The sequence below is a fragment of the Canis lupus genome, chromosome 20 (genome assembly GCF_048164855.1).
Source record: "Canis lupus baileyi chromosome 20, mCanLup2.hap1, whole genome shotgun sequence".
NCBI lineage: Eukaryota > Metazoa > Chordata > Mammalia > Carnivora > Canidae > Canis > Canis lupus.
In genome coordinates, this window is record NC_132857.1 from 35,773,179 (window position 1) to 35,788,041 (window position 14,863).

General features: G+C 47.7%; 2 protein-coding genes across 13 annotated transcripts in view; one reads left to right on the plus strand and one right to left on the minus strand.

Annotated features, from left to right (window-relative positions):
- Positions 1-2,427: 2,427 nt before the first annotated feature.
- On the minus strand, positions 2,428-7,802 carry DBI (diazepam binding inhibitor, acyl-CoA binding protein). 4 transcript variants are annotated; one of them, XM_072788929.1, is made up of 4 exons: positions 7,618-7,802; positions 6,497-6,614; positions 4,167-4,229; positions 2,428-2,722 (listed from the first exon to the last, which is right to left on the minus strand). In XM_072788929.1, the coding sequence occupies exons 1-4, from the start codon at positions 7,624-7,626 to the stop codon at positions 2,649-2,651; spliced, it is 264 nt and encodes an 87-aa protein (XP_072645030.1). In that variant the 5' UTR covers positions 7,627-7,802; the 3' UTR covers positions 2,428-2,648. The 4 variants fall into 4 exon arrangements, with proteins under 4 accessions (XP_072645030.1, XP_072645029.1, XP_072645032.1 ...); XM_072788928.1 differs by having other exon boundaries at positions 7,265-7,629; XM_072788931.1 differs by lacking the exon at positions 7,618-7,802 and adding an exon at positions 7,236-7,592.
- The window catches only part of C20H2orf76 (chromosome 20 C2orf76 homolog), a 54,658-nt gene continuing 47,558 nt past the window's right edge, over positions 7,764-14,863 (plus strand). For 5 of the 9 annotated variants that reach the window (XR_012013110.1, XR_012013112.1, XM_072788921.1 and 2 more), the window contains exon 1: positions 7,764-7,893. The gene's annotated coding sequence lies outside the window, so the exon portion shown is untranslated. The remainder of the gene's footprint in view (positions 7,894-14,863) is intronic. The other 4 variants (XR_012013111.1, XM_072788924.1, XM_072788922.1 and 1 more) reach the window with 3 other exon arrangements.

Here is a 14,863-nt window from a genome sequence, read left to right on the forward strand (position 1 = left end):
TACCTACTTCAAAGCACTGCAGGACTCAATTCACCGAGCAAAGCAATGAACCTGAGAGGGAGGCTCACCCTGCAGGTTCTCAGCAACTGACATCTAAAAACCGGAGGCCGTGCCAATTGTGGGCAGATGGGCCTCTCTGGTCCCATGGTGGTTGTCCCATCTGTATCCACACCTGCATCCACGGGAGGAGAAGGAACATGGAGTAGTAACCTGTAACTGTAGACGGCCAGGCTGTACAGGCTCTATCAGGGCTTCCTGAGGCTGAGGCCCATTCTCTGATGCTGCCCAGCAGCTGTGCAGCCCAAGCACACATCTGCCAGGGCCCGGCTTCCTTTCACAAGCTAGAGTACCGGGTGGGCTCTTGTCCTGCCCACACCCCCTCCAGTGCCACCACAGGGATGATCATTTGCTTCTGGGCTCTGTCCTAGACTCTGACAGACATGGCAAGGGATGTTGCCAGGGACAAGAGTTGGTTTAGAATTGCGGGAGAAAAATCCTGATGGAAGGGTCATGCACCAGGGACCCACTCTGTGGCAGGACTTTCTCAGTGTCATTTCACACTGACCACCGCTGTCCCATGAGTTGTCCTAGGCCTGATCCCGGAACCAGGTCTGTTTGGAGGAGAACCACGCCCTGGACTCACTGAAGGTGGTTTTTCCTTTGGCTTACCCCTGAAGCAGCCAGAAACTGATCAAAGGGGAGAATCCAGATATGAATATAGGTGAGTGACTCTGGTCTCTACTGCCTCCCTTGGGCTCAGAGGTGCCTGGGAGTTCTGCGGCCTTGGCAGGCTGGTGCTGTGGAGGGGTGGGGGAAGAGCAGAATGGAGGGCCTTCTGCCTCGTATGCCCGCTCACATTAGTGTCTGGGGAAGGCTAACTCCCATCAAATGACATCACTATTCAAGAAGTCACTTTACTTGGGTCACATGTCTCAGTTTTGAACCTTGACCCCATTGAGAGCACCCCCCCACCATCTACACCAGAACTTCTGGGCATCATTTTCCATGTGCAGGCTGGGCTGGCACTGGGCTATCACCATTCTCAGAATCCACTGACACAGATCAATTCTCTGAATGCCTTTGACCATGTCTACTTCCCAGCAGCCACCAGCACCTTTGAGGACTGCCAAATTCTGTACTCTTCATTGGCAAGACTTCTCACTATCCAGTGCCACTTTCCATCAAAGGTATGCTGCCGCCACCCATACCAGACAGTTGCCCTTCCCTGCCGTTCCGGTTTCTCCCATTCCAGCACGGAGCACGCCTGAGGCTGCCTTGTGTGGTGCAGGCACTGAGCCAGGAAGATGTGCGTGTGAATGCTAGCTCTTAGGTTACTCACCAGCTGAGTGGCCTTGGCCAAGTCACTGCACTCTGATGCATCCCTGCACTCTGATGTTCTTCTGGCTGAACTAGGTCTAAGACCAGGACATGGGCTTCGGAGAGAAGAGAGAGCTGGCTGGCCTCAAGGAGCTTCTCCCTTGACCCCTTTCAGCCTTGCATCCTTACCTGCATAATGGGAACAGCATCTCCTTCCTCACCAAGACTGTGGGAGTGATTGGAGTAGAACATCTAGCAGGGAGGGCCTGCCAATTGTCTTTTTTTTTTTTTTTTTTTTTTTTAAGATTTTATTTATTCATGGAAGACAGAGAGAGAGAGAGAGAGAGAGAGGAGAGAGAGAGATGTAGGCCAAGAGAGAAGCAGACTCCGTGCAGGGAGCCCAATGTGGGACTTGATCCCAGGACTCCAGGATCACGCCATGGGCTGAAGGGAGGTGCCCAACCGCTGAGCCACCCAGGCATCCCTCTTTATTACTTTCCAACAACCTACACCCAACACAGGGGTCAAGCTCTAGCCTCTCTTCGTGTGACCTTAAACCCTTGCCTTCTGGGTCCTGGTCTCCCCTCTCCCTGCTGAGCACCTGTCTCCCCACTCGGTTTTGTCTGCTGAGCTGCCTAGGGTCTGGCTGCCCATGGGCCTGGGACTGTGGGAATGCTCTTTGGCAGATGCACAGTTTATTCCTGCCTGGGGCTTCTAGCCTTGCTCCTTTGCTCTGGAACTGTGGACTAGAGGGGCTTCAGACAAACCTCAAATACTTGCCAACTTTGCTTTCCTCAGAGCTTGAGGTCAGCAATGTCCCCAGCAGAGGGCTGGCAGTCCTTTGGCCTAAAGTCTCAGCCAGCCCACCTGGTCAGTGTGGCTGGAAGGGGGAGGAAGGGGAAGGAAGGAGGAAGGAAGGCTAGTTCTGTAATCCTTTTCCTCCCCACCAAAGGTATGCTTCAGGCTTGGAAGAGGCAGGCCACCTGCCTTGCACCCCAGCAGAGTAGAGGGCGAGCTCAAACACTTCCAGACACCATCTTTAGAAGAAGGAAGTGAGGAAGAGCGATCAGAACAGAGTAAACTATTTCAAGGATCCAGACTACCAAAGACTTAAAGTAACAAATGCAACTTTAATTGATTTCTGGATAAAAACTACTCAGTGCAGGTCAGTAACCATGGCAGCCCCTACTCTGTTGGAGCCATGTCCTGCATGGTCTTCAGGACCTAGGTTAACGGGCTATTTGCATGATTTCATGTCATCTACAGTATTAGAAAAACAAGGCATTAGATCAGTTTAGACAAAATGCACTGCTGGCAGCCAAATCCAGTTGTTATATTCCGTATTTTTTCTTTAGATCTTCTACTTTGTTGACGTAAGCTTTCATGGCATCTTCCTTGGAAGTCCCTGTAAGAGATCAACAGGATTATTTATAGAGGAGCAACATGGTAGAAAAACAGCAGACTTAAAGCCCAGTTTCTCACCTGTCAAGTAGGGTTTCTATTCCCTGCACCTCACAGACTTGGCCAGAATTCAACTTGAAATACTTAAGGAGTTCAGCCCACAGTGGATGCTCCATAAAGCACTGAGCCCGTTACTGTGTCCAGCTGTCCTGAGGACTGTCATTGGTCTACTGGCCACATGAGTCTCCTAATCTGAGTGAGTGTCAACCTGAGCCCTGGAAGAAAGGCTGGACAATCCAGACAGGTAGGAAAGCTTAAAAGTGGGGAGCGGCAGTGATTTTACTGGTCCTGTGGACTCTTGTGGTTGGCTCTGACCTCTCTCTCTTCGGGGCTGATTTTCTATCAGAGATTTAAGCTGGTGGTGAAAAAGAAAAGCCAGGAACCCTATTCTCCCTGGAGAGAAGTTGTGAGAAAAGTTTTGAGAACTCTGAGCAAAAGCAGCTGGCTTGTGCAGGAAAAGGAGGCAGATCTTCACTTTTACACTGCAGTCCAAAGGGCACAGACCATGTCCCTCAGAGGCAGTAATACCCAGTTTCCTGGATTCTGCAGTGGAGGAGAGACACTGGGGATCGGAGAGCTTTCTGAAGCACTGCAGAGTGCCTGGACGCTGATGTACGAATGGCCAGTGACAATGGGCAGTCAGATGGGCATTCCTGTTCTAGTTACTTGCAAATCCTAGGAGTGTATTTATTGTATTCTGGCCTTTTTTGAATCCCAGGGTTTTTCATTTGCAGGAAGACAGAGGACTTATTCAGAAACTAGCTAGTGAGAACACAAAAGCTGGCAGGCACTTCAGTGCCAACTTTTGGGTCTTGCTGCCGCAGGTGGCACGTGATGAAGTCGGAGCTGGGATACTTCTTGGCTGCTGTTGCTTAGCATATAATAGCTCCATTCATGGGGCCTACGATGTGCCAGCAGCTTGCCACACATTAGCTCATTCCTTTCCTTTATGTGCCTTTCTGGTTGCAAAGGAGCTGGGGAGGGCTGCTTGAGCTGGGGGGGTGGGGGTGGGGATGGGGTCACTGCCTGGCCTTGTGAAGAAGAGGAAGGTATGGCAGGAAACCACTCCTTCTTGTGAATACATATAAAGCCCAGGCCAACTATTTCACCCCCACTCCACCCCAGTCTGTTTTTAAGTAACCTGGTCCCCAGCCCCTCCTCTCCAGATGATACCACTGCTCAGAGATGGTGTTCTTGGAGAAGGTAGACATGATATTAGGAGAAAAAGTAGGTGGCCCAGTTTTTTTTCCTACTCTGGCCGGGTCAGGCTGGTTTCTAGCATGTGCCTTCATCTACTCTGTTTTCTCTCCTCATCCCTTACACTCCATAAGGGAGAATATTTTATCCCTGGGCTTCACAGACTAGGGAAATGGATTAGGAACAATTACCTTTCAGCTGATTCCAGGCATCCCACTTGGCCTTGCCTCTGAGATCCAACAGCCCAGGCCGTTCTGAAACAAGAGAAGGAAAAGACATTAGATCTGCTTCAAGGTCTAATGGAGAACATTATTGTTCCCTGGCTCTGTTAAGTGGGTCTAACATAGCGGGTTCTGCCTTCAGAAACCCAGATGTACAGAAATCCAAATTTAAGCTCTAGAGAAAACAGGGAGAAAACTGTTCTCATTACTAGGCAGTCTTTGTCTTAAAAGTTAAATAACACCGGGGATCCCTGGGTGGCTCAGCGGTTTAGCACCTGCCTTTGGCCCAGAGCACGATCCTGGAGTCCCGGGATTGAGTCCCACATCAGGCTCCCAGCATGGAGCCTGCTTCTCCCTCTGCCTCTCTCTCTCTCTCTATGTCTACCATGAATAAATAAATAAAAATCTTAAAAAAAAAAAAGTTAAATAACTCCAAAAATTTCTCCTTTTAAACAAATACTACAACCTTCATAAGGCTTAAACTTCAAATGCTAAAAAGGGAATACCATAAAGCTTCCCTCCCACCCATGCTCTCAGCCACCCAATTTCTCTCCTTCAGTTGTTACTGCTATCAGTTTTCTGGTGACTCTTTCTGTGAACAGTCTGTTCATATCCTGGCCCCATTTTTCTACCAAATTGTTAGTCTAATTCTTGTTAATTTGTGGGCGTCCCCTCACCCCGCCCCAAAGGCAAAGTATTCTTTAGGTTATATCATGATTTTATGCTTCCAGACCTGTCATCAGCGGCACCTGGGAACATACTCACTACTTCCCTGCTGACCTATTTTACTGCCATGCTGAGAAAAAAAGGCAAGAGGAGCAATCTCAGTGCCTGAGGCCTGGACCACGGTGTCTGAGAAACATCAAGACTCCCCAGGTGCTTTCAGAGAAGCATTCCCAGGGATGCTTGAAAAGGCACCTACAGAGTCATCATGTAGGAAGAGTGAGCACACTCCAACCGCCCTTTTTGTGATGATGGAAATATGCACATTTGCACTAATTCAGGGTCACTGGCCACTTGTGGCACTTGATATGTGGCTTGTACAACTGAGGACTGAGCTCTGGATTTTACTTAACTATTTTCAATTTAAATTTAGATAGCCACACGTAGTAGTGACTATATTGGACAGTGCAGCCCTAGAATGAGCTGATGCCTTCCCAGTCAGGAAGCGACAGATTTCCCGAAGCCAGTCCACATACTCATCATGTAAAAGCAGGGCAGAGGCCAGTGTCTGGGAAAATCTTGTTTGGCAGAAAAGCATCTCAGCCCCTCTGGTCACCCTCACTTCATAGGAGACCTAATGGCCTCCTCCTCCTTAGGAGAATATAGAGTTTATAAACCCAACATAGAACTCACCCTTGCCCCAAAGCCTCTCTCAGCTAAGCCCTTTCTGGTAACTTTGATTTGGCACTGCTCATAATCCTTAGCTCTGGGCACCATTTCCTGCTTCCAGATGGCTGGCAGGCACCCACATGCTCCATCCACTGCCCACCCCAAGTATAGTGGAATTGGCCATACTCACCCTCCTCCTGAACAGAGGAGTGGAGTGACCTCCTTCTAGGCTGCCACAGCCACTGCCTCTGAGTCCCTGCATAGATTGCATCATGCTGTTGCCTCAGTACACACCTGAGCTTCAGGCATTTAGGAGGCAGAATAAAAACTGTCCAAAGCAGGAAAGACTGTATTCAGAATACGGTAGTCTAAACTACGCATCAAAATCTGCACCAAGAGTTTTCAATATGGAAGAAACAGTCAGGAGGAACCATGGTCAGCAAAAACGCTTCTGATCTGCCACAGGAAGCCAGCTGCTTCTCTGCTCCTGATATCTGAACTTGGCCCAGCTGCCAAGTGCTCTGATTTTGATCCTGCCTATCTGGGGTGGAAGTAGTATGGTTCAACAGAGCTGCTACTTGCTGCTACAACAGAGCTGCTACAAAGCTCTGTCTAGTAACAGAGCTGCTACAGAGTTGACAGCTTGGACCACATCTCTTCCAGGCTGGGGTCTCTGCTTCCTCCCAAGCTGATAGAAAATGCTGGTGGTAACTGGTAAAGCCCTTCCAAAACTAGGATTTGAATTCTGGTACCTGAGCCACCAAGAACAGTGCAGGGTCTATGAGCCCCATTCAGGAACATGATCTTTGGGGGAGGACCCCATGGGCCATTACCATGTCCCACCTGAAGAGTCGGACTCTGGGTGGTTTTGAGTGTGCAGTTCCCACAGATTAAGAGTACTAGCACTCATCAAGGCTGCTGAGCCTGCTTTGATGAGTAGGGGCCTTCCCAAGCTCATCTCAGCATACCTGTGTTTATGTCACCTACAGTTGCTTGTTTGTAGTGGCTGTAGATGTACAACATCTCATCATCTGCTGGCTTGGTCTTGAGGTGCTTAACATCCTCGGCAGCTTTGTCAAACTCAGCCTAAACATGAGGGAGAGGAGAGGGCTAAATAGAGCTCAGTAACGGGGAGAGACGCGTTGGAAAGGCAGCGCTCCTGCCATGCCCGTGAGGAAAAGCAGGGTCTTATCTTCCCAACAGGGCAGGCAGAAAGACCCAGCAGAACGAGGAGGGGCAGCACATCGGTTCACTCGTTTGATGGACAATAGGTACTGGACGCTCTCACCGCACCATGTGCCAGGTGCTAGGAACGCAGTGGTGAAGGAAGCAGGCCAGGAGTGCCTGCAGTAAGCATGTACTTCCCTGAAAAAACCAGCGTGGTCACTGCCTGACCACTCCTGGGTCAGGCCGGGGTCCCTAGAAAGCCCTGCTGTGTGGATAGGGCTAGCACCGCGGGTTCGAATCGGGTGAGAAGGGCACGGGCCTGAGGGCGGCGGTGTCAGCAGCCCCCGGGACTGGGCGCTCAGCGCTGACCTCTATCCCACTGTTGGGACTGGAAGGAGGTGGGACGAATCGGAGGTCAGGCCTCACAACTCCATCTCCGAAAAGCGGCTGTACTGGAAGAAGGGAAAAGGCCTCTGGGTTATCTGTCCCCAAGCCCTCCCCTTCCTGCCCGCTGCACGCTGAGCCCCTACGTGCCCTGACCTCCAAGCGGTCAGCCGGGACTTCCTTACTTCTCCGCTCCGCATGGCGTCCCTCCTGCTGCCCTGACCTCCCGGATGGAGAACTTCGTCCCCTCGCTCCTTCAGTCCACGGAGCCCTGCGACCTACCGTCTTTCCACCTAGGACCCTCCCCTCCGACCCCTGACCCGGCTTCCCCGCCGAGTCCGCCCCCCGGCAACTTGGCAGCAGCTGCGGGTGCGCAGCGGCGTCCGCGTCCCTAAGTTCCGCTCCCCGGGCCCCGTGCAGGGAGTCGGAGCTGGGCGGGGGCCAGCAGGCGCGGCGGGGCCGGGGGGCGGAGAGCCCGCGGAGCCGTGCCCGGAGGTGCCTCGTCCCCCGCGGCCCCCGGGCGAGGCAAGCCCTCTACCTGAGACATGCTGGCGGGTCGCGAGCCCTCGGGACGGCGGGCGGGGCGGCGAAGAGCAGGAAGCGGCGGCGCAGCGCTCGGCTGGCAGCGCCTTTAGAGGCGCAGCCGCAGGCGGCTCCCGGGCGGCTCCCGGGCCGGCGCCGAGCAGCCAATCAGCAGCCAGCTCCGGCCGGGGGGCGTGCCCAGCGCCGCCGCGCCGCCCGACTCGCCCCAACCCACGTGGGTTTGCTCGCTCGCGCGCTCGCAGTGCGGAGCCGAACGGGACGCCGGGAGCAGGTGGGGGGCGGGGAGGCCGGGCGCCGGGTGGGCGGGGGCCGGAGGGGCCGGAGGGTCGGGGGCAGGAGCCGGGTCGGGGGCCGGAGCCGGGTCGGGGGCCGGGGGCCGGGGGCCGGGGGCCGGGGAGGGCCGGGGGCGGGGTGGAGCGGGCGGCGGCCGAAGGGCAGAGACTTCTACGGGTCTCGTGTCTCCCGGAAGTCGCGCCTCCGGACGGGTCGCCCCGCGGGCCCGGGGAGGGTCCGGAGATGCCCCGGGGCGGCGCCTGCGGCCTGCGCGGTCGGGGGATGCGGGAGCCGAGGCCTGCTCCGCCCGAGCTTGGGGCGCGCTGCGACCTGCCCCGCGCGTTTGCTCGTGAATTGCTCTACCGGGTTCCCTAGAGCCCGTGCCCCTGTCTTGTCTTAGCAAACGTGACCTGGAGCCGGTTCCCAGCAAGTCTCTGTTGAGCGAGTGGCTCTCCTTCGTTCGTAAATGTTTACTGAGCTCTTTGCTGCCGGACTTGCCCTCGTTTAGACCGTGAGGTCACAGCAGTTAAGGAAACCTACATTCCTGCCACTTATGTTGGGGACGAGAGTGAAATAAGTAGAAAGATTGTTAGGGGGTTAGGGAGTTGGAAGTTTACAGTTTTCCACGGGAGGTGGAGGGTTAAGGGAAGACAACACTTGGGAAAAAAAAAAAAAAAAAAACAAACCCTCGAGGAGGGGAAGGAGGGTTCCAGGCAGAAAATAAGGGTAGAAGTGTGAGCGAGGAGTGGAGTCAAAGGGTAAAAGAGATGAGACCGCGGAGTTAAAGGGGCGCAGGCCGGCTAGACGATGCAGAGCTTGCGCTTTATAGGAACTTTGGGGATTTTGACTTTTATTTTGAGATGGGAAGCCAGAGGCTGGTAGGCACAGAATGATGAGACTGAGGGGAAGCTCATCTTTGCAAAGCTGTCACGGAGGCTGATGTTCTCTATGGGGACAGAAAGAGCAGCACAGGTGGATGCCAGAATTTGAGGTTGATGAGAATTTTCTGGTGGTTCCAGAGCTGGGTGAAGGGAGGAAATGGATGGAAAATTCTCTGGAGGTCATTCCTCCAATTTGCATCAAGAGGACTAGACTATAAATCCTCTTCCCCTCCCCTCATTTACAGTGACAGGTGTTTAGAAAGAAAGGCCTGGCGGAAGCTTTCAGATACAGCTTCCTAACTAGTGGTAGTCCAGCCTTTATAAAATGGGAAGAAGCGGAGATGCAGTAGCAGACAGCAGATCTGGAGGCTTCAGTCTGTGAATAATTTTGGTAGAGAAAGCAAAGCCAAACAAGTATCAACAAAAAGTTTGGAGTTAAATTTGGGGAGATTACATTTAAATCTTAAGGAATGTAGCCCCCCCCCCCCCCCCCCCCCCCCCCCCCGCAAAGTGACAATTCAAAGCTGTTCTTTTCCCCCTCTGAGGTACAGATGAAGTCTGGATTCTTTTTTTGTTCCATCATTTAGTGCTTACAGATTTCTTGATGGAAATTCAGATTATTGTCTGTGTGGGTCAGATGTATAGTCAAATGTACCTTAAAGTCCATAGGTTTTAACATTAGGTTATTGTGTTTAGCACACTTGAGAAGATTAGGTAACTCCAACAATGTACTTTATATTCCTCAAATATTGGTTGATGTGATGTAGTTTTGTCTGGACACCGCAGAAAGCAAGGCTAGTGTTTTAACTTGGCAATCGCCGGTTTAAGTGGAGTTGATTTGTTGCTTACTTGTTTGGAATATACTCCACTTTCCTAAAAACAACACCACCAACAACAAACCCATAACCAATTTTCCACATGGTGTTTCTGTGCTGGGGTGAGTCCACAAAAGTTCCTTAATGCAACTTAAGTATGTAGCTAGTAAGGATTGTGGGTCCCAGGGAGCAGGGTGCTAAGTGATTTTCCTTGCTTGCATGGGGCTCATCTTAGGCCAGGTTTTATTTTTTTTATTTTTTAATTTAATTTTATTATTATTTTTTTTAGGCCAGGTTTTGAAATAGCTGAGCATATTCTTCAGCCCACGTCCTGCTTCCTTCCCTCATTCCTCAGGGACTCATTTTGGGTAATTTCCAAATGCTCCCTTAAGGCCTCCATTTACTGCTTCTATTCTAGGCAATTGGAATGACATTTGGCTTTTAAAATAAAGAGATGATAATAAGCCAGCGTCTTGAGATTTATTTTCTAAAGTAAATTTTAGAGCATATTGAGGGCTCAATAAATTACGAATTTTTAAAAAAGATTTATTTATTTATTCATGATAGAGAGAGAGAGAGAGGCAGAGACACAGGAGGAGGGAGAAGCAGGCTCCATGCTGGTAGCCCGACGTGGGACTTGATCCCGGGACTCCAGGATTGCACCCTGGGCCAAAGGCAGGCACTAAACCGCTGAGCCACCCAGGGATCCCCTAAATTATGAATTTTTATTCCTACATTTCCATAGCATTGGAAAGGAAATTGCTCTTCACATCCCCAGAAAATGCAGGTTCCTCAGCTATGTTTATATCCTTGCTAGCAATTAGCACACTTTGCAATAATTTTATTTATAATCATTTTTATTCATTTATTCTTCTGTCTGATCTTTCTCCCCTATATGAGCAGGGAAAATAGGGATCACCTTGTATTGGTCAGTACTCTGTCTCAAAGTCCCTGGAACTCCTTAGGCACTGAGCAAATAGCAGGTGATGAATAGAGTTCTTTGCTTTCTCTGAAATGTAGTCATTCTGATTAGCCATGAACTTGGAAACTAAGTTTATTAGAACTGAGGGCAGCCTAGTTGGCTCAGCGGTTTAGCGCTGCCTTCAGCCCAGGGCGGGATCCTGGAGACCCGGGATCAAGTCCCATGTCAGGCTCCCTGCATGGAGCCTGCTTCGTCCTCTGCCTGTGTTTCTGCCTCTCTCTCTCTCTCTCTCTCTCTCTCTCTCTCTCTGTCTCTCATGAATAAATGAATAAAATCTAAAAAAAAAACTGAATGTGCAACTATAGGCTATGGTAAATAGTCTTTAGCCTATTTTAGTAGATGAATTCTGGTGCAAAGACCATGTAATCTCTTTGTGTCACTCCCAGCTGGAAACAGAACACCTGAAATATTAAGGGAAGATGGGGAACCTGATGAGCCCCTATGCAGCCTAATTACTGTCCCCATTCATAGAGATGCTCTTGTCATTGTTGCCACCTGTCCTCACATCCTTGGGATGCCTATTTCAACTACTCACAGCTACTGGGTCTCAATGTAAAGCAAAGTATGTTAACAAGTGAAAGCTGTTCATGCCCAGTGGGTGTGAATAGTAGTTTAATATTAAGTTTCTTGATATAAGCTAAACCTCTAATTTCTAAAAGCAACCTAATCATTAAAAAAAAAAGGACTACAGTTACAGTAAAGCTTTACTAGAAGGCAAGGGCTGAAGTACTCACAAATGATGAATTACATCCATTTGGTATTTATTTTCACTTCTTGAAATGTGATTCCTGAGGCAAGACTCAAGCAAAGGTGGGAGGAAATTAGTATGTTTTAAAGGAAAGGAAGCACTTGGAAATACTTCTGGGGTAGGAGGTGGGCAGAGTTGGGGGCGTTTGTTTTGTGAAGGCAGAGTGAGGTAAGAGCTGAGATGGGATGAGAATGCAGCTTGGCTTTTCTCTCCTTTCCCTCTTTTTATTATTTTCCCCCATTTTCTCTTCCTCTGTCTCTTTAACGTTTCTGATGGCATAACTCCTTTTCTGGGGGCCAGGCATCTGCACATCTTAACCAGCCCTTACCCTCTGCCGTTCTTTTGTTCCTTTTGGGTGTTTATATTGGGAGGGCTTGTAGCAAGCTGGGTGTGAGTGAAGCGTGTGTGTGACTTATTTGTGTATAAGCCACTCCTTTCCTGAGTCCTGTTTCTGTCCAGTTAACGTGGTTTGAGCTGAGCTGAGACTTGGAGACCAGGGCTTAGGAGCAGGGGGTTGTGGTGGAGAAGTGTCCTATTCTAGCTGGGAGTAGAGGAGAGAAGACTTACTTAAACTTAAGTAAACATAAACGCTGCTGAGACTCCTGTATCTTGTTTAGAAATACTTAGGATTATGGATAGGAGTAATGAAGCATCTTAGGAAGATATCTTGAGTTCAGTACTGTAGTTCTTATTCAACCTCATTAGAAGTATAAACTCTTCTACATCTACATTTTCATTTTGCCTGTTTCCCTAGCTCCTACTTGCACATGACAGACCCTTGATTAATGCGTTGAAACTAGGTTGTCAGGTGAATTTTCTATTAAGCTTTTTTTTTTTTTTAAGATTTTATTTATTTATTCACAAGAGACACACAGAAAGAGGCAGAGACACAGGCAGAGGGAAAAGCAGGCACCCTGGGGAGAACCTAATGGCAGAACTCAATCTCAGGACCCCAGGACCACGCCCTGAGCTGACGGCAGGAGCTTAGCCACTGAGCAACCCAGGAGCCCCTCCAGTGAGCTTTTTTATTGCCTTTCAACAAGAAAATTAGAAATATTAAAATCTGATGACAGGTATTTTGGCCGATAATACTTTTGGAGATAATGCCATTTTTAAAAACATTATTTTGAGATAATGCACTAAAAACAAACAAACACAAACAAACAAACAAACGTGGATCCCTGGGTGGCTCAGCAGTTTAGCACCCGCCTTCTGACCAGGACATGATCCTGGAGTCCCGGGATTGAGTCCCATGTCGGGCTCCCTGCGTGGAGCCTGCTTCTCCCTCTGCCTGTGTCTCTGCCTCTCTCTCTCTGTGTCTCTTCTGAATAAATAAATAAAATCTTTAAAAAAAAAAAGAGCTTTTGCAGCTTTATTACTGGTTACATAAACTTGGCCATTATTATGTGGAAGCAAATGGAAAAAAAGTCAAGTAAATACTTGTTTTTCATAGCAGTTCTCAATAAAAATGTTTATATGATGTCTATAAACAGCATCACTTTGATTATAGTGGATGTAGCGTTGTGATAAATTGTTTAATGGGGGGAAAAGCTTTTTATTATTATATTAACTGTGGGTTTATTATATATGGCCTTTATTGTGTCTCCCCACTTCATTGAGAGTTTTTGTTATAAAGAGATGTTGAATTTTGTTAAATGCTTTTCCTACATCTATCAAGATGATCATGATTTTTATCTTTCAATTTGTGGATTTGCTGTATCACATTGATTGATTTGTATAAACTCTTCAAAGTGAGTTAAAGAGACAGAGGAAGAGAAAATGGGGAAAAATAATGTTAAACTATCCTTGCATGCCTAAAATAAATCCCACTTGATTGTGTGTATGGTCTTTTAAGGTATTGTTGAATTGGGTTTGTTAATATTTTGCTTGGGATTTTTGCATGATGCATGTTCATCAAGGATATTGACCTGTAATTTTCCTTTTTTGTAGTATCTATCTGGTTTTGTTATCATAGCAATGCTGAATTTCATTAAGTGATTTTAGAAATATGTCATCCTTTTCAATTTTTTGGAATAATTTGCAAAGGGTGGGTACTAACTCTTCCTTAAATGTTGGTAGAATTCATCTGTGAAGTGATCTGTTTGAGAATTTTTGGTTTTTTGAGAGTTTTAAAGTTACTCGTTCAATTTCATTACATATAATCAGTTTATTCATATTTTCTATTTCTTTGTGAGTCAGCCTTGGAAGGTTGTATGTTTCTTAGAATTTATCCATTTCTTCTAGGTTTTCCAATTTGTTGGCATATAATTGTTCAAAGTACTCTCTTTGATCCTTTGTATTTCTTTTTTATTTTTTTAAAAGATTTTATTTATTTATTCAGGAGAGATGCAGAGAGAGAGAGGCAGAGACACAAGCAGAGGGAGAAGCAGGCTCCTCACAGGAAGCCTGATGTGGGACTTGATCCTGGAACCCCTGGGATGATGCCCTGAGCCGATGGCAGATGCTCAATTGCTGAGCCTCCCGGGTGTCCCAATCCTTTGTATTTCTGTGTTATCAGTTGTAAGTTCTCTTTCATTTCTGAATTTATTTGGATCCTTTCTTTGTTTTGTTTTTTTTGGATGAATTAGTCTCACTAAAAGCTTGATTTTGTTTATCTTTTCAAATAACCCGCTTTTAGTTTTGTTCATCTTTTTCTTTTTTTGTTGCTATTTTTAAATTCTGCTCTGATTTTTATTCTTCTACTGAATTTGGACTTTGTTTCTTCTTTTTCTAGTTCTCTTCAGTTTAGACTGTTTGTTTGGGATTTTTCTTCTTTATTGATATAGGCCTGCATTGCTATGAAGTTCCCTTTTAGAACTGCCTTTGCTGCATCCCATAGATTTTGGAAAATTATGTTACCATTTTCATTTGTTTCAGGTATCTTTTGATTTCCTTGTTTGACTTATTGGTTATTTAGTCTCCATGTGTTTGTGTTTTTTCCAATTTTCTTATAATTGATTTTTAGTTTCATACCGTTGTGGTCAGAAAAGATTCTTGATAGGATTTTCTTTTTTTTTTTTTTTAAAGATTTTATTTATTTGAGAGAGAGAGAACAGAGTGAAAGCTAGAGTTTGAGTGGTGGGGAGGAGCAGAGGGAGAGGGAGAAGCAGCCCCCCCCCCCGCCCCCCCCACTGCTGAGCAGGGAGGCCAATGTGGGACTCTATCCCGGAACTCTGAGATCATGACCTGAGCCGAAGGCAGACACTTAACCTACTGAGCCACCCCAGGCATCCCTGGGTTTTCATCTTCTTGAATTTATTGTGACTTATTTTATAGGTCAACATGTGATCTATCCTAGAGAATGTTTCATATGCACTTGAAAAGAACGTATTCTCTGCCTTTGGATGAAATGGTATATCTGTATAGTCCATCTGGCCTAATGTGTTGTTTAAGGCCAATGTTTTCTGATTGATTTTTCTCTTTGGATGATATATTCATTAATGTAAGTAGGGTATTAAAGTCTCCTACTATTATGGTATTATTATCAATTTCTCCCTTTGTTAATATTTGCTTTATATGTTTAGGGGCTCCTATGTTGGGCC

What these genes read in the sequence shown, in the direction of transcription:
- DBI (XM_072788928.1), bottom strand. An exon ending in TGTAGGTGACATAAACACAG is followed by an intron (nt 4,230 to 6,496) that starts GTATGCTGAGAT and finishes CTCTTGTTTCAG; the next exon opens with AACGGCCTGGGCTGTTGGAT. An exon ending in TGCCTGGAATCAGCTGAAAG is followed by an intron (nt 2,723 to 4,166) that starts GTAATTGTTCCT and finishes GATCTCTTACAG; the next exon opens with GGACTTCCAAGGAAGATGCC.